The 19,258-nt window shown below is 40.9% G+C and overlaps 1 protein-coding gene across 1 annotated transcript in view; it reads right to left on the bottom strand.

Moving 5' to 3' along the window:
* The window catches only part of LOC136863499 (discoidin domain-containing receptor 2), a 770,412-nt gene that overhangs the window by 258,577 nt on the left and 492,577 nt on the right, over nt 1–19,258 (bottom strand). Inside the window, exon 9 of the mRNA XM_068225966.1 lies at nt 9,752–9,942. Within this exon, the coding sequence (XP_068082067.1) occupies nt 9,752–9,942 (191 nt within the window). The remainder of the gene's footprint in view (nt 1–9,751; nt 9,943–19,258) is intronic.

The following is a 19,258-nucleotide window of genomic DNA, read 5'->3' as shown; positions in this document are numbered from 1 at the left end:
TTTTGATCTCTTTTAAAAACAAAGAAACACGTATTTTTTTGTTTTTGGAAAATACAATTAATGGGAGGGTGAAAAGGGGGTGAATTTTTAAAATGAGTGAATCTATATCTCCAAACTTTTAAAGTTTGCAGATGTAAAAATTGGTATTTAGAATCTTCATTAAACATAAAGAAACATGTATTTTTTGTTTTAGGAAAATCGCAATAGGAGGGGTGAAAAGGGGTGAAAAAGGTGTTGAATGCCTTTGATGAGGCTACTTATATTTCAGAAACTGAAGATATTACAGACCTGAAAATTGGTGTTTGGGATCTCCTTTAAACATAAAGAAACACGTATTTTTTTGTTATTGGAAAATCCAATTAATGGGGGGGGGGGGTTAAAAGGGGGTGATTTTTTAAAATGTGTGTATCTATATCTCAAAACTGTTACAGTTTATAGATGTAAAAATTGGTATTTAGAATCTCCCTTAAAAATGAAGGAACACGTATTTTTTTGTTTTCTGTAAATCTCAATAGGAGGGGTTTAAAAGGGTGAATAATTGGTTGAATGCCTTTAATGAGGATACATATATCTCAGAAACTGAAGATATTACAGAACTGAGAATTTGTATATGGGATCTCCTTTAAAAACAAAGAAACACATTTTTTTTGCATTTGGAATATCCAATTAATGGCGGTTAAACAGGAGTGACAAATTGGGGTGAATTTTTTGAAAGACTATATCTACAGAATATCTGAGAAACGTAAAATGTTGCAGACGTAAAAAGTGTGTATTTGGAATCTCCTGTAAATGTAAAGAAACATAGGTGATTTGTTTTTGGAAACTCCACTTAAGGGGAACTAAAAGTGGTGAAATTTTAAAATGAGAATTTCTACAGTATATCTCAAAAAAGTTAACATGATACAGAAGTGAAAAATTGTATTTTTTATCTTAGTAAAAATAAAGAAACGTGTATTTTTAGTTTTCGGAAATACCACTTGGGTGGAGGGGGGGGGGTAAAATTGACTGAAGATAGTGTTGATTTCTTTTAATTAGGCCACTGATATCTCAAAAATGAAGATGTTACAGACGTGAAATTTGATATTTGGAATCTGCTTTAAAAAGTAAAGAAACGCGTATTCTCGGAAAATCCAATGAGGGGGTGGGGGTGAAATTATTGAAAAATTAATTGTCTTAATTGTATGAGAATACTTACATCTAATAAAAACTGTATTTGTTACAGGCTTGAAAATTGGTATTTGGATCTCCTTTAAAATCAAAGAAAAACGCGTTTTGGGGGGGAGGGAATAATCTTGGGGGGGGGGAGTAAAAGGAGTTGAATTCCTTTCATGAGGACACATAAATAAAAAACTGAAGAAGTTAGAGTCGTGATAATTGGTATTTAGAAGATCCTTTACTATTAAAGAAACGAGTTTGTTGCAGGGAAATTCACTTGGGGGGGGGGGTGAAAGATGTGAAAAAGTGAATTATTTTTATGGGGATACTTATATCTCAAAACTGAAGGTTACAGACATGAACATTGGAGTTTGGAATCTCTTTTAAACATAAAGAAACACGCCTTCTTTTCTTTTTGCGGGGGGGGGGGATGAAACAAACGACGGTGGGTGTAAAAGGAGGTTAGACCAATTGATTTTACTGTTTATTCATTCCATTCCTGACCCCATCGAATGACTGGAAACAGGCTGTGGATTTTCGATGTACTTATTCTGATCATAAACCGATCAGTTTTAATCTTTCCTGGGTTCGTTTTCAAGAGCCATCTTTTCCTTGGGAGAACGTTCTTAGATTACAGTAGATTCTCCTGGCATATAAATAAAAATTCAAAACATTTGAAATAAACGATAGGAATGAGATTGACTGACGAATTGTTCACCCCTATAATAAGGTCAATAATGCACGGAAGTATGTCATTCGTATGGCCAGAAATTCCGCGTACTTGCCTACGCGCGACAATGGTGCTGGTCACAATGTCAAAAATGACAATGGCAGCAGATGGAATTTACCGACAATTAGCGGTCTTGCATCTTGCTGTGGGGTCCAGAATATCTATAATAATAATAATAATAATAATAATAATAATAATAATAATAATAATAATAATAATAATAATATTCTGGACCGCCGTCAAATGTGCGGACCGCGCTGGAAACGGGTCTGGACGGGTAATGACTACAAATGCAGTCCGGCCGCGGGTTCAGTACTGCCAAGGCACCCAAGAAGACACCACGCCGAATCTCCTCAAGAATTTGATCCATATTAAAAATGCTTAGAGGAAAAGATGGCAAACATTTAGAGACCGAACTGACCGGGTGTAATACGTGGTCCTAGCCCGGGAAGTACGAAATCGATTGCTGGAAAGAAAGATTGAAAAATGGGAGGGAACTTGCCGTAATCTCTCAGAAAACGAGTCAGATCTCGAATTTTGACGGATTATATATAAATCGATATCCATTCAATTATAAATTTCAGTATAATACCGTAGCGAAGCACGGGTATCTTGCTAGTACGTAATAAGTTTTCAAGAGGGGCTTGACAGCTGAGAGGCGTTGTCACTGACTCCTCATGAAGGCCGCCGCGGTTCGAATCAGAGTCAGCGTATGTGGTTCGCATAAGGTGCGCATACCATGTAGAATAAAAGGGTGCCGTGGCTGTAATAATGATGCGTATATATAAACAGTCACGAAAAACCACATGCTTCCATTTTTATAAATTCCAAAACTAACTTTGGCCACATGGCAGTTTAAATAATTGTGTAATGATACACATTAGGTTGAAAACAGGGGTAAATCAACGGTTAAAATCACTAACAAGAAATTGGAATTCATGAAAATGTATGGGAGATTGAATAAGTGGCACAAATGTGACAGTGTCCGGATGGCAAATGCATACCTAGAGCGCATATTAAGGGATGAGACCGAGCTTGATAGCTGCAGTCGCTTAAGTGCGGCCAGTATCCAGTAATCGGGAGATAGTGGTTCGAACTTCACTAAAGCCCTGAAGACGGTTTTCCATTTTCACACCAGGAAAATGCTGGGACTGTATCTTATTTCAGGCCACGGTCGCTTACTTCCCATTCCTAGGCCTTTCCTATCGCATTGTCGTCATAAGACCTATGTGTGTCGGTGCGACGTAAAGCAAATTGCAAAAGAAAAAAAATAGAGATGAGAGAGTTTCATATTTCGATTGTAAGGTAATTATTTTTAATATTCATTATAAATCAAGGTGCCAAATTATTATTTGCAACTATTTGCAGTTTGAACCCACTGTCTCCCAAATGCAAGCTCACAGCTGCGCGTACAGTGTGTTTAGTAGAAGAATTACTGTTAAGTAGATTTTAAGCATGGTATTCTCAACTGTTGATTTAAATTCAACTAGGTAGTATGAATGGTAAACTCTAAGAAAAGTTATCCTGTACTTTCGTTTAAATTTCGGTGGTAAAGGTGCGGTCGGTTCAGCCCGAACGACGTGGTTTGGATTACGTGTTAGGAAGTCGGAAACGTTAAAATCATGGTGTTCACTTCAGGAGAGGCACATAGACGTGATATTTATCCAGCCTATAAAAAAGTACCAAGTTTATTCCTAGAGGCAAAGGCAGTCGGACGTGTGGCTCACCAATTTCCCACATAGTTACGAGGTTACGGATAGTTGTTGCCTGTATCTTTCATTCCTCCATGGGCCTTCATAGCCTGTATTGAGATGGCTTTGCATCTATTTAATTAATTCAGAAAAACATGGTGCAGCAGACCCGAAAGGGACTGACGTACCAAGAGACTGCTGCTCAGCCCACAGGCCTGCAGATCACTAGGTGTCGTGTGGCCAGCACGTCGAATCATCACGGTCGTTATTCTTGGCTCCCTACACCGGGACCGCTAACTCACAGGTATATAGCTTCTCAACTGCAATCACATAGGTTGAGTGGACATCGAACCAGCCCTCAGACCAAGGTAGAATTCTCTGACTTGGCTGGGAATCGAACCCGAGGCCTCCGGGTAAGAGGCAGGCATGCTACCCCTACATCGCAGGGCCGGAATTTCATTAATTCAGTTAACCCAAAGTTAATTTTTATATGTATCACGTAATGACCAACTGAAAAAAAATCTTACAGGAGGTGAATGTGCTAAATGTCAAGAAAACGCATATACCTGATAGTTCTAAACTAACTCCGATCTCGCTTCACCTTTCTGCTATTTGCTAACATGCTCGAAACCGCCTCGTAGCACTGTTTATATAACGGAACTAGGTAGTCGCTAATGCGGGCGTATGGAAACAGAATTCGACTGCAATGGATCAGCTTGGAAAACTCAATATATTCCTCCATCCACCAGGCACCAACAACCTGGAGGTACTCCTGGGATCTCAGATCACGAAAACGGAAGTTTATGATACTGAGAGACTTCAACGTTGCACGTAATGTTGTTAAATCCGAATCATTTTACTATTCAAATTTACTTATCTCATTGTCCATTTCTTAGGCACTACTTTAATTTTAATAGGCCTATCACCTGTCCTAGCAATATGGATAGGTGAAAGAGTTGAGGGCAGTTTCACTCACAACCTAATTTACCTGCATATGACTTGAAATTTTAAATCTATTCCACGATCTGGTGCACTTAGATTTGAGCTACTTACACATATAGGTCCTACTAGATCAATACAAATTTACGCAACCTATCAAGCTCTAATTAAATGATGAAATTAAAAGTGTATGCCTTTTAGTGCCGGGTTGTGTCCGAGGACATGTTCGGCTTGATGATGCAGGTCTTTTGAACTGACACCCGTAGGCGACCCGCGCTTCGTGATGATGATGATGATGATGACGACTCATACACCCAGCCGACATACACCGAATATGGTTAAAATTCTCGACCCTGCCGGAAAGCGAACCCGGAACCCCTGTGACCAAAGACCAGCACGCTATCCATTTAGCCATCGAGCTGGGCAATTAAATGACTAAAAAATGCGGTAACCTGCAACGATCCGGCTACATGGCTGAATGTTCAGCATACTAGACTTCGGTTCAGGGGATTTCAGGTTCAGTAACCGAACGGAGCCGATATTTTAAGAGCTTGTGATAGGAAAGGGAAACTCGTATCCTCATACTGAGGTGGTGCAGCCCTTTTCAGGCACCCCCTCAATGGAGGTGATGTGCATGTGCGATTTCAACCAAATACCAGCCCTCCTGTCAGTCTTAAATTTCTGGCAGTACCGGGAATCGAAACCGGGCCCCCGAGGACGGCAGCTAATAACACTAACTGTTACTCTACGGAGGTGGACAGCTTGTGATTAATCCCTTTAGTTAAGTGGTTGGGTGCTTGGGTTCGTCATACAAATATTATACATATCTTCATCTACATACAACATACCACACTGTCAACGACCACTGAAACACGAGTACGACACAGCGTTGGCGTCAGGAAGGGCATTCGGCTGAAACCCAGAACAAATCCACGTGAAGTTCCGACCGGTACAAATTGGCTAAAATGCTAGGAATAGTAATAAGACGAAGAAGAAGAAGATCATGACGCGGAGATTGAAACTATCAATGTGATCCTGCATTGATAAATAATAATGGCATTTGTTTTCCGTCCCACTAACTACATTCGCGGTTTTCAGGGACGCCGAGGTGCCTGAACGTTGCCCCGCGAGAGTTCGTTTATGTGTAATTAAATGTAATTACACGAGGCTGTTGTATTTGAGCACCTTCATATACCAGCGGACAGAGCAGGGATTGAACCCGCCAACTTCAGCACAGAAAGCCGGCACTCTATCGCGTGAACTACTCACCCCGGCTCATATAATCTACTGACGGTTTACAAATGGAATAGCCATTTGAGTGAATAATTTAGAATGAGTGACACTAAATTTACCGACGGTAACGTGACGTAACACACAGGCAGACTTTAATCCCAATCAATTAACACATTTCATGTTCGAATACTTATTTTCAATAAAGGAACGATTCGCACCATTACGAAACGGGAAAGTTGATTGTTTAACTATTAAGTAGATAAATTAAATGAGGACTGTTCTTGAAGAGTACATTTTTACCCTTCAAGTACTGCTACAATTAGAGTGCTAGTTTATATCATGTTATTACTTCATGGAGTTATATTTTTAGAAGAGCTTCGGATACGATCTCGGCTTAGTTAAAAAATTAAGTTTATTTCTTTGCTTATGTCTGATATATAGTCACTATTGGTAAAAGTAGGCAAAAATTAAATTGAAAGAATTTCCCTGAATTTTCAAACACACTCTGAAAGTTGATTGACTTCTGTCCATATCACCCTCTAGTTAGTCTAGTCTGTAGCCACATACAGTACATATGAAATGCTGGGGCTGAAACATAATTAAGGCCACGGTCACTTCCTTCCCAGTGTATGCCCTACTCTATCCCATCGTCGGAGTCGGTGCGAGGTAACACTAACAGTAAATGACTAGAGGTGGAAAACGGTTTAGCATTAAATGCAGGGATGTATCACGTTCTTGGCATGGCGGATTCACTGCACTGGGTGATGATTTATCCACCCCCATCGTCATTTCTGCCGTTTCTTCTGTGAGAAAGAGCATGCATGACCATCTGAATAATGAATAGATAATCCAAGTACTACTCCATGTACAGAAATCCCATTCTATTGACAATGAAGAATCTAGTGGGTCAGTTGATATTACGCATAAAGTTAGAAGAGTAGCTTAGTATCAGGAACCATCACAGTTTCGATGTTCGTGTCATTTAGTTGAGGAGAGCGAACTCTCTCAGTAGACTGTCGGTGTGCAGTACATCCTTGAGAATAGCCAGTATGGCAGTGATATCCCAATGAAGGTACACAAGTTGACACACCTAGCCCAGAACAACCCAGGATAACAACGTAGTTGGAAAATTGCCTCGCAGTTTGGACAACTAGAACAGGTTCTCTATATACGATATATAGTCTGTTGCGTTTGCTTGAACATGATTTATTACAGAATGACAACAGATTGCCTCAAATTAGCAAAGCCTGATGTCATGAAAAATTATACTGAGAGGAAGAATGGACAAGAAATGTCGTTGGTGAGGAATCTATATTTCATTTCGGTTGATATAAACATCGCATCACTGTCCGAATATATAATTGAGGGAGAGAATTTCTAGATTTTTTGGAAGGGACATAGAGCTACGACAATGACACAGAGCACGAGGTGATATTCACTATGTAAAGTTCAAGTTCATGGCATCTTATGACTACTCGATAATAAGAAAGTTGTATACCTAACCCAGTGGTTGTACCTCTCATGTCTATTAGTGAAAGTGGAATGTTTCAACAAAGCGAAGTTTTCCTCGGAGTGGCATCTGTACATTATTGCACACGAGTTCTGGCGTACCACCGAGCATGTACGGGACATGACAGCAAGGTTACAATACATCATCCTTAAAATATAACAAAGGACATTCTCAGATCAGAAAATATGAAATAAAATTCAATTATGTCATAACAACTGCAGAGAGCTTTTGAGGTTACTTGCACTCGCCTTTTTTAATCAATCCTTGTAACAAGGAAGAGATCTCCCATATGTGAAATTTATGCTCAGTTATCTAAGCTCTTCCAATATAATTACGATTTTGAGTACTTGAAGTGTATGATTTCTAATATCATGTAAAGTTTACAGTTACCAACTGAAAGACATTGCAGTCAGAAGATCAATAATTCATTCTTTCCTGCTTTGTCAATAGAACGCTACTTGCGCATTTCAAAGATTGAGGACGTTCAGCACTACAAAGCATGTGGTATATGTCACGGTACCTGAAACATATTTATACAGTATGCACTGTAGAGCAATGTCTGAAACACACAGTGCCGCCAAACCCAGATCGGGTTTGATATTTGTTGGATAGGAGGAATTTGTCGTGCCCGTCAGATTAACAAACTCGCTTATAAGGTCGGTGGTTTATAGCCAACACGTGTAGGTCTGAAGTAATTATGCCAAGAGTACCCATTTCTGCTATTACCCGCATTCGAATTGTGACATTGCTGCAGGTAGGATGGCGTCGAGTGGATGCCGTCCCTCGTGTTGGAATGAGTAAGTGTGATATTCCCAGAGTTTCTAAAAAAGCCAAGGAGATACAATCACTCGCTGATAGACAAACGGACGGGCCACTCACGCCAAATCGCTCGCATGGTGGATGGGTGTTTGTTGCTTTCAGGATATCGTAGGCCCATTGCTACTGCCGCCTTATACCGCCAGGACCTCTGGAGGCCCACCGGAGTGAATGTGTCAGATCGGACTGTGAAATCGGCTGTACGATGGAGGACTGATATCCAGGAGGCCTGTACGACAAGATCCTCTTAAAACGCACTACAGGGCAGTGGACAACAATTCATAGCTCATGGCATCAGGGACAAAGGAAGCGTACGCTCTTTTCCGATGAGGACCCATAACCCTGCGCCCATACAGCAGGACCATTATGTCTGGAGACGATCTAGTGAGAGACGGCACGAGCCCCTCATCGTGGAGCACTATATGCAACAAGGGAGTTCCGTCATGTTTTGAGGCGGGACCATACTCAGATGACGTACCCCTTTAACTCCCACCCAGAGTAACATGATTGGTGTGGGATACAGAGACGACATTCTCCAGCCTGCAGTTGCATGATTTATTTCCACAGTGAGTGAGGACTTCACACTAGTGGAGTAGTGGGTGATAACACTCATGCCCACAGAGCCAGAATGGTCAATCCGTTCTTTGATGCACATGGCATACAGTGAATTATGTGGCAGGCATATTCTGCAGACATGAACTGTGATGAACATGCACCAAACCAGAATATGCAAAACTTTCTTTGAGCACTGTATATGGAAATTTACTTAGATAGTGCAATATCAGAAAAATAATCATGTGCAGGGAGATCCAACGACATGGCATTGTTTCGGAGCACGATTCTTGGCCCACGTGGAACCCTGAGAACGAATGCATCTTAAATGCGTGAACAAGTCACAACCAAAACTACTCAAATCACTTCCTGAGCTGAATATCTGTTTGCAAAAACTGATATCTTAAATGCAAGGGGCCGATGACCTTAGATGTTAGGCCCTTTTAAACAACAAGCATGAACATAATCATCATCATCAAATACTGTAGACTGTCACTGATTATGTCGGTGGGATTGCTAATATCCGGAAAATCAAATAGATATGCGATGGGTTCTACCACTGAATGGGGTCCTCCTTAAAACCATTGTGACGCACGTATTAACGTGAAAACCACTAATTACATATAAATGCTTGTGGTTTAACATCACACTTACAGAAAGAAATGTTTTCGGTGACGCTATACAAAGGCAGTAATCAGTCTACTCTAAACATTAGTATCTACAAGTAAGGTTGAACAACATATATTCAGAGAATGAACTGTTCGGGTCCATAATATTTGTTTAGATTTGTCGATAAACCTCGTTGGTCATCTCATTTTAGGGAAAGCAAGCAACTGTATTGGTAAATGTAATTTCACAAAATTTTAAATACGGTATGTAAGCAATCTGCAGAGAATATTATTCAATATATTTGCTTTCCAAAATTGCCTTCTTAAATGTAGAGCTATGAGCTAGAATGTAACTTAAACTCTTGCTTTACTCATTATTGAAATTGGAATGTGTGCTCCATGCAACATGCTGCCTGATTTGGGAATGTGAGGTTGCGAGGTACGAGTTCCCTTCCACCGCAACGCTGCGCCACTTGTTGCATGTAAAGGGTGTGAGGGGAGAGAAAAGTTATCCTACCTTCACAATATCTGTGGCTGCGTAGTAGTTCTCAACTGGTGGTGCAGTGGGTGCTGCTTTCGTTGGAGTTTGAAAGTTGTGCACATCATAAGGAGGTGGTCTCGACGTTGGAGGTGGTGGAGGCGTCAGATTGTAGAACGATGGTGAAGAAAATTTGACCTCTTCTTGAAAACTGTTCACACTGGTAAAATCTGAAAGAACAGAATATAATGTCACATATTACTAAATTTTTACATTTACTTTTAATTAATTCTCAAGATATCGATTTTGTAAAGACATCACCAAAGCAAAGCAAAGCAAAGTCACCCCCCTACAGGCCATGAAGACCCTTGGAGGAGTGGAAGGTAAAGGCTTCCACCATTGTTAACCTCGGCACGTGATGGGGTAGAGTGGTTAGCTCTACGCCCGGCCGCCTTTGCCCCCAGGAATTAACCTGGTACTCATTTTTGGTGTAGGGTGAGTGAACCTCAGGGCTATATGCACCTCCGGAAGTGGAAATCTCATTTCTTAAATTTTACGACATCCTGACGGGGATTCGAACCCACGTCCTTCCGGGCGAACCGAGCACGCCTTTACTGCCTCGGCCAGGCAGTCCCGAAAGACATCACCACCTACGTTAAAAATAGATGTAATCACACTAAACTTAATTAAAAAGGGAATAGCGATATAATTAAAACTCTAGCGATTACAGATATCGTATGTGATCCTTAACCCTTTGACGCATGAGATGGATCTAAGATCACTTAGTTTCTGCAGGATCAACCAATACGTCACTGACATTTCCACAAATGTTCTTAAGTATTGCCTTCAGGAATGAAAATATCATCATATACATTTTGCTCTGTTTGATGCAAAATAATTGTTACTAACTCATTATTATAGGCCTATTACATGGGCCTGAAAGACACATAGAATATTCTTACAAGTTTCTAATTGTTTAACTCTCATAAGTGATTATTTCTCACGGTATATTAAATGTTGACACCATCAGTGTTTCTGACCCTCAAGTGGCCACAGCTGGTCCGTGGTCCAAAAGCTGTGCACTCTGACCCACAAACCGAGCAGAGAAGGGGTGGCCACTGCTCTCTCGTAGATCTACGCTTCTGTATTCGGGAGACGGGATAGGGCTGGACCTCACGCCTGGCCCCAAACGTCTGCTGTCCTGAGAATGGTTTCCCGTGGTATTCCCTTCTCTTGCACTAAGGCGAATGCCGGGACAGTTCCTAGTAAAGGCCACGGCCGCCAACCGCCTCACCTTCTCTTAGCATCTCCTTCCCCGTAACAAATCTCCCGGCCTGAGAGACGGCGTTGCCATCTTGGAGGCACGCCTCCCCCTTTAGGCGTGACCGAGCTCGCTAGCTGCAGTCGCTTAAGTGCGGCCAGTATCCAGTATTCGGGAGATAGTGGGTTCGAATCCCACTGGCGGCAACCCTGAAGATGGTTTTCCGTGGTTTCCCATTTTCACGCCAGGCAAATGCTGGGGCTGTACCTTAATTAAAGCCACGGCCACTTCCTTCTCACTCCTAGCCCTTTCCTGTCCCATCGTCGCCATAAGATCTATCTGACGTAAAGCAAGTTGTAATAACCTTTAGGGGAGGAATGAAAACATTTTAATAGTAGGCCTAGTAGTTGTTTGTGTCCGACTCATTGGCTGAATGGTCAGCGTACTGGCCTTCGGTTCAGAGGGTCCCAGGTTCGATTCCCGGCCGGGTCGGGGATTTTAACCTTCATTGGTTAATTCCAATGGCCCGGGGCTGGGTGTTCGTGCTGTCTCCAACATCCCTGCAACTCACACACCACACATAACACTATCCTCCACCACCATAACACGCAGTTACCTACACATGGCAGTTGCCGCCCACCCTCATCGGAGGGTCTGCCTTACAAGGGCTGCACCCGGCTAGAAATAGCCAAACGAAATTAAAAAAAATTAAGTAGTTGTTTGTGAGGTCAGCCTACAAGTGTTCACGGCTGGTCCGTGGTCCGACAGCTCTGCTCTCTGACCTACCGACCGACCAAACAGTGGACGGGTGGCCATGGCTCAATCGTGGCTCTACACGTCTGCATTCGGGAAAACCGAGCTCGAAAGCTGCAGTCGCTTAAATGCGGCCAGTATCCAGTATTCGGGAGATAGTAGGTTCGAACCCCACTGTCGGCAGCCCTGAAAATGGTTTTCCGTGGTTTCCCATTTTCACACCAGGCAAATGCTGGGGCTGTACCTTAATTAAGGCCACGGCCGCTTCCTTCCCACTCCTAGCCCTTCCCTGTCCTATCGTCGCCATAAGACCTATCTGTGTCGGTGCGACGTAAAGCAACTAGCAAAAAAAAAAAAAAGCATTCGGGAAACGGAGAGGGGTTGTTTCCCACCGTCGGCTATCCTGAGAATGTTTGACCGTGATTTCCCGTTCCCCTGCACTAAGGCGAATGCCGGGACAGTACGTAGTATAGGCCACGGCCGCTAACCCGCTCACCTCCGAACATCTTCACCATATTAAATATCCTTGGCCTGAGGGACAGCGTTACTGCTTAGGAAGCCCGCCGTCCCCTGCAGGGACAGAATGAAAACTTGTGTCGATGTTGCCATGTTTATCTGATAGTGTATATTCTACGAAGTGAGGAAGATATGATTTCAGTTATAATCGATTCATTTTAATCAATTAAAGAGTAGCAGAGTTCATCGAGATGATTTTGCACGCAAACATAAAAATTCTCTTTCTTGATAAGTTGATTAGAAGTTGGAATGGCACAGAGTGCATTAACTTAATTTTGATTTTATGGCAAACGAGTGACAACAATTTACCGAACCCCATGAACCAGGAATGGAAGGAAACACAACTCCTACCGTGCTAGGGATTAAAGGATATTATCAATTAGTACGTACCCAAAACCGCAACTCAGATATAAGTTAATTATATTTATACGGTACATTCTATTCATAAGTAGTTGGCTGAGTAATTGAAGTATTGTAGAAAGCTATCTTTTTGAACCTAAGTTGGTGGGTTTGGTTGGAACTCAGTCCAGTGATATTTGAATGTGATCAAATACGCCAGCCTCGTGCCCATAGATTTACCGGGACGTAAAAGAGCTCCTAAGGGACAAAACTGAGGAACTATGTCGTCTTAAAATGTCGTAAAAGTAGTTAGAAAGATGTAAAACCATTCACAATACTATGACCATTTGGAACTTTTCTATCATAGTGATTAGATTTTGCTTCTCCTCTCGGCGCATTTGTCCAGATTAACACTAGCAACGCTTAGTTGATATTTCCATTGTGCAGTTACTTCCAAGGTTTCTTTTTAATGTCAATAATGTAACAGATTTCCTATAAAAACTAGCTTGTTTAATTAAACTCAAGGTAAGAGAAATTTGCACATCTTAATTGTAAGATAATACACATAAAATGTAATGAATTTAATGTTTCATAACATTTTACATACTCATACAATAATTGAATGCATGTAGATAGCCCACCATTCGCGTTGTGTAGGATGGGGGTTGGAGCGTGCCTGTTTCGTACATGAAGGTCTGGAACGACGTCAACTCAGTCTCGGGAGGCTAACAGAGAAGCTACCATATAAGACAGCCAGTAGCTTGGTCACGAAAGTCAAGAAATACAGCTGAGGATGTCGTTACGCTGACGACGTAACACTTCAAATTATCAGGCCGTATAGCTGAGTGGCAGCTGGCTTGGAAAGGCAAGGCTCTTAATTAGGTGTTGTGCCACAGGGTCTTTTGTTGTTGCATGCAGGTTGTCCGATATCTTGGTGTAAACGTCACGAAATAACGTTTGAATAACGCACTCTAACCCTCAGAATTGTGGTGGAAGCTCACTGAGCATTAACACCATGAATTGTTTTAGGTAGATTCGAGTCCTTCTGAAAACAAGGGAAGAGGTTTAAAAAATATCTTTCATACCTCAGAACAATCAAGTGTGTATGGATGGCTCCGTGTGTCATGGGTTGGTTTCCGTATTCTTGGATTTCAAATTTGTATGCTGGAAGTGTAACTGAAAACTGGCTGGAGTGCCCGTACACGATGAAGCAGTAGAAATTGTCGTTGTGTAATTTAACAATACATGGACCACCTCAAGACGTTTATGGTATGAGTAAGATTTATAAATAAAAGAGCCGATATTTGTGTAACTTACATCGTAATACAATACCATTTTAATAATTTCTACACTCCATAAATGTAATTTGTCATAAAACGTATGGTTTTATTCATAGCAATTTGTCTCACAAGACATTGGAAGAATTTACAATTTCTCCATGCAGCACCATATCAATCCACATTTTTCCCATATTGTCTTTCCCACAGTGTATTTTCGTCTTAATACACTTCTCTTCATCTACATACAGTACACCACACTACTAATCACCACGGAAATACTCAATAGCGAATATACAAGTTTAGTGTTAGGCAAGGTATCCGGTAGTAAAACTGGGCCAAATCCGCAGCCAGAACCGACGCCAATAATTTGGGAAATGGCCCTAAATAATAAAAAATAATATATAATGTCATTTACTTTACGTCCCACTAACTACTTTTACGGTTTTCGAAGACGCCGACGTGCCGAAATTTAGTCGCGAAGGAGTTCCTTTACCCTTGCCAGTAGGCTTAAATCTACCTACACGATGCTGACGTATTTTAACTCCTTCAAATAGCATCGGATTGCACCAGGATCGAACCTGACAAACTGAGCTCAGAAGGCCAGCGCCTCAACCACCTGAGCCATTCAGCCAGGCAGCAGGGAAAAGAAGAAGAAGAATTGGGTTATTTTAAGTCATTAATAGAGGAGAGGGGTGCATTCGTTCCTGTTCCTCCAGCTACGAAAGAAATTATGGATCTATGCGTAACGAACTACGCGCATAGCCGTTACAAGTTTTGTAGAACCTATTAAAACATTGGTTTTTGGTCCGGTAGCCACAACAGAGATGGAAAAATTCATTTTGTTTCTAGTTGCAGAAAGGAACGTGTGACTTGAGCTACTGGAACATTTCGGCCTTACTGTCGCGTCGTGTCCTCAGTCCCTTACATGTTTGGGCTCGGTAGAATCCAATTTCACGAGAGGCAAACATTGGGACGCCCGGCCGTGTAAGACAAGGCCTGTGAGGACGCCTAGCGCTTGGCTTTTGTTTAAACTACTTGTTTTATATGAAAGTGCCCGTTGCCGCCAATGACGCTCTCTCACGTATTCAGGAAGGTTTGTTCTCTGAATTTAAGTATGCCAGGGTAGAGCGGGAGAGAATGTCTGACACTTTGGTGTCGTTGCTTTTCGTGTGCAATTAAGATCTGTCCCGGGGCCTAAGCATACACATAACACCCTGCACTTCTCATTAAGGCGTGAAATCTCGGCTTAATTAACGCCGCCCGTCAACCTTACACCAAGTTCCATTGGAGCTTTGTAAATATTTCAGATAGTACACCACCCAGCCAATGAACGTGCCTTCTTGAAGAAAGAACTTAGTACGGTACTAGAGACAGAGATAAGAGTATTAAATCAGATCTGTGTGAGGGCAAAGGTGGAGAGAAAATGTTCGGCGAAGAATTCTTTCTCAAAAAACATGCATTATTCCTAACAAGTACTTCCTTGTTTCGAAACATGTTGAAATTGGGGGACGAAACAAATTCTATATAATAAGAGTAGCGTCCTTTAAAACGGGTACATGAAAAGTTGTGAATGTGAAATAGCAATGGCTTAATTTAAAACTCAGTCATTCTAAAGATTTTCCTCAATGACCGTCAGGGCAAAGTTACTCTTGGTCCGTTTTTGTTTCTCCACTATAGCAACTCAAAAAGACGCGCAAAAGTAATTGGAGGCACAAGACTATATCACTATTTTTATTACCATTTATAAGTTGTCTATTATATTTATTAATTTAATATTTTTTCTTCCTCCGCGTCTTTCTCTAATAAATAAATACAAAAATTTAGTTCATTTTAAAGTTTTTTTACTTCTAGACGGCATATTATTTCCAAGGTTTCATTTGCGTTGTCTACACTACGACAACTTTCCTGCAAAAGCAAAGAAATATTGTTTATTAAACCGCAACGGTACCAGAGATTTCCATGTCTCATGTTAAACGGATGTGAATGAAAGTTCTTCAAGTAAATGTTTCAGGACTTTTTACCTACTGACAACCAGAAATAACTAGAAAATTGTAGATCGTGTGAAATCTTTCGTGAAAAGCTCGACAAGGAACGAAATCACAGAAATTTGCGAAGAAATACAGAATGTGACGAATAATGAGTATGGTTATCCACATTCTCTGTTCAAATTAGGAAAAAAATTTGCTCTCTACTTATTCTTGGAAATTTGATTGGTGCTGTAAACCAAACATGCATACTGAATAGCATGAACTCCAAGAGAACGATCCTTTGTACATAAATTTACTCCCCAAACCTTAAAATCCTATGTAAACTGGAAATATATTACTGATATGTTCTAGTATATATTGTTATGGAGAATTCCTTCAGCAGTAGAGACAGTATCCGCCTAAGGTTTCTTGGAAAATTAGTTACTAAATACAGATTGAATGCTCGGTACTTTGAAAGATTCAGCTCTCGTGTGAGTGAATATTGATTCTACGTGTGCAGAATTTCCCGGAAGAAGGACGCCAGCTTTTATACGAAGAATACTTTTACTAGAGATCTTAATGAGGCGATTTCATAGAGTAACATCCCGTTTCGCTCCCAAGTGTCGCGTTTTGTGAACAAGTTCCCGTAACTATGAACATTCCACAGCTGCTTCTAGACTTTGGTTTTATGACATTGTCGTAAATTCAGTGCTCTCAATAATGTTCATTTCTTTAGCGAGAATGTTCTACAGAAAATCAGGCATCTTCCGACTCCGGACCCCAAGCGATTATATCTAATAAGAACTGGCAAATTCGTACAATCAGCCACACAAAATATTAAAGCATACATGAAAGATTGAAAAACAAATTTACCAATTCGTTAACATTTTAAATTAAAATTGCAATATATCATTGTATAGGCAATCGTTAATTGATAAATTTCAGTGAAATTCATCCTTCTCGTATTTCACACCTTGGTGGAATCGTGGGTAACGTCTGTGTCGCACGTGAGGACTTGGTCCAGTTATATGATTGGATGCCCTCACTGGTGCCAATCCTATGTGCGGGAATGTGCAAGTATTTCTGAACCTAAGGCCACTATGCAGATAATAAATCAAGGATCCGGTCTAATTCATTAATTTGGATAATAATAATAATAATAATAATAATAATAATAATAATAATAATAATAATAATAATAATAATAATAATAATAATAATAATAATAATAATAATAATAATAATAATAATAATAATAATAATAATAATAATAATAAGGGATGTGGCAACCCCATCGCCCAGTGAGAAACCACTGCAACCAGTCACCCGATTGTTGGCGGGAAACTATAACCTTTTGGATTAGGAGGAAATGCCTACCCACAGCCACGAACATCTCGAGGCACCTCACGATCTCAATGATCGAATTGTATTTTCGTGATCTTTCGCAAAAGAACACCACTAGTTGAATTTTTAACTTGTAACCCTGGCATAATGGAACACACGCTACCAATTAAACTAGCCTACGTCTCAGACGCACGTCCGGTTTCTCCCGATCGTCATATTCTGGGGGATCGGGAACATCATGCCTCAGAGAAGGATCGGAGCTTCTCAAAATCTCTTCGCCCCATAAAAAGGAACTTCCTTGGTACTATTAACATCAACACCCTACTGAAAACTGGAAAGCTTAAACAACTGAGTGACGCCCTGGACAAATTTGATATTCAAAACCTAGCGATCCAAGAAAACAGATTCCAAGATGAGAACAACTTAGACTCTGAAAACCTCAGGATATATAACGGTAAACAAGCCATAAATATCAAAAGGGAATTTATCAGTGACGGCCTTTGCAGTAAGGAAAACCATCTTAGGTTCAGTTATCGACTTTACGTCACCATGTGAAACAATGTCAGTGCTTACAGTGAAAACAAGCAACAAAGAATATCCTTTGATAATTTACCATGCCCCCACTAACTTAGACAATAAGAAAAATCCACAGAAAGTAGAAGACTTTTGGGAATTGCTTGAAGAAACTATTAGCAAGATCCTTAAACATCACGTTAAAATCTTATTAGGGGATTTCAATGCACAGCCTAGCAGAGAGAAGCAACACAGGTCAATAGCAGGACTTCATCCTGCACATCGGCGGACTTATAAGAATGGGGAACATCTAATAAGCTTTTGTACATCATTCATGCTGAGACTCATGTGCACGCATTTTATGAGGCCTTTGCGTAAAAAGAAAACTTGGAGATCACCTAACCCATTACTAGGGTAAATACAGATTGATCATGTTGCAATTTCCGTAATCAATATGCTGGAAATTCAGATTGTTAAAGTACAGAAGGAAGTTGTCGATTTGGATCACTACCTTACGCAAATCAAGGTTATGTTCCAGCCAAACAGATCCAGACCTAAAGCAACCGATTTCCAAGAGTGGATTCGGACTGCATGAGGAAGAACGCTGGCGTTTTCGTACGTGACATACACGATCAAGATCCTAGGGTGTGGTCAGACATTCGCAACACATTTCAGTCAACAGCAATGACATTCGGACAGCCACCCAGGAAACGTAAACACAGATGGTGGAACACAACCTGTGATGAAGCTATCAATGACAGAATAAAAGCATGGAATCAATTGAATGGACACCGAATAGTCGACAGATGGGAGTCTTTCCTGAAGACTCAAAAACTGACCTCAAAAACAATCCGCCGCGAAAAACGTACACACGAGTAAACCAGACTCGCAGAGATAGATCCGGATTTCCAGAAACACAACACTCGGAATTTCTACAAGACAATCAGTGAGGACTTATCAGGGTACAAACCACCAACATTAAGTTTTAGTCGACCTAACGGATCACTAGAGACAAACAGTAAACAGAACTGCAAGATACTGCCTGACTATTTCCAAAATCTACTGAACTGCGATCCACCAATTGAAAGATTACAGTCTGAAAAATCTCCACCAACCCAGACTCACAGCCTCCAACAACTAAAGAAATGAAAGAGATAATCCAATCGCTCAAAAAATAGGAGGTGATGACCTCATCGGAAGAATTCATACAATCTTAATACAAATATGTGACCACGATGCTTCCGAAAGACTGGAAGAATGCCATTGTCCATCCGTTACATAAGAAAGGCGATCGAGCGGGCCCCAACAACTACAGAGGCATATCCCTTTTAACAGTTATATACAAGGTTCAGAAGGTGCTTTCCATGCTGCTACATCACGTTCGAGGCTGGCTATGTGGACCGCCAACCTCCACTAGGAGAAGGCGCCTTAAGAAGAAGACAAGGTTCTATCTAAAGGTCTATTAAAGAGAGTTGAACAACAAACAGATCATTTGATTAGTGAATACCAAGCAGACATCAGAAAAGATAGATCGTGTTATGAGCAAATTTGGAGTCTGAAGACGATAATAAGG

Source organism: Anabrus simplex, chromosome 2 (genome assembly GCF_040414725.1).
Source record: "Anabrus simplex isolate iqAnaSimp1 chromosome 2, ASM4041472v1, whole genome shotgun sequence".
Classification (NCBI taxonomy): domain Eukaryota; kingdom Metazoa; phylum Arthropoda; class Insecta; order Orthoptera; family Tettigoniidae; genus Anabrus; species Anabrus simplex.
Note: the sequence above shows the minus strand (reverse complement) of the source record. Positions and strands in the feature narration are given on the sequence as shown.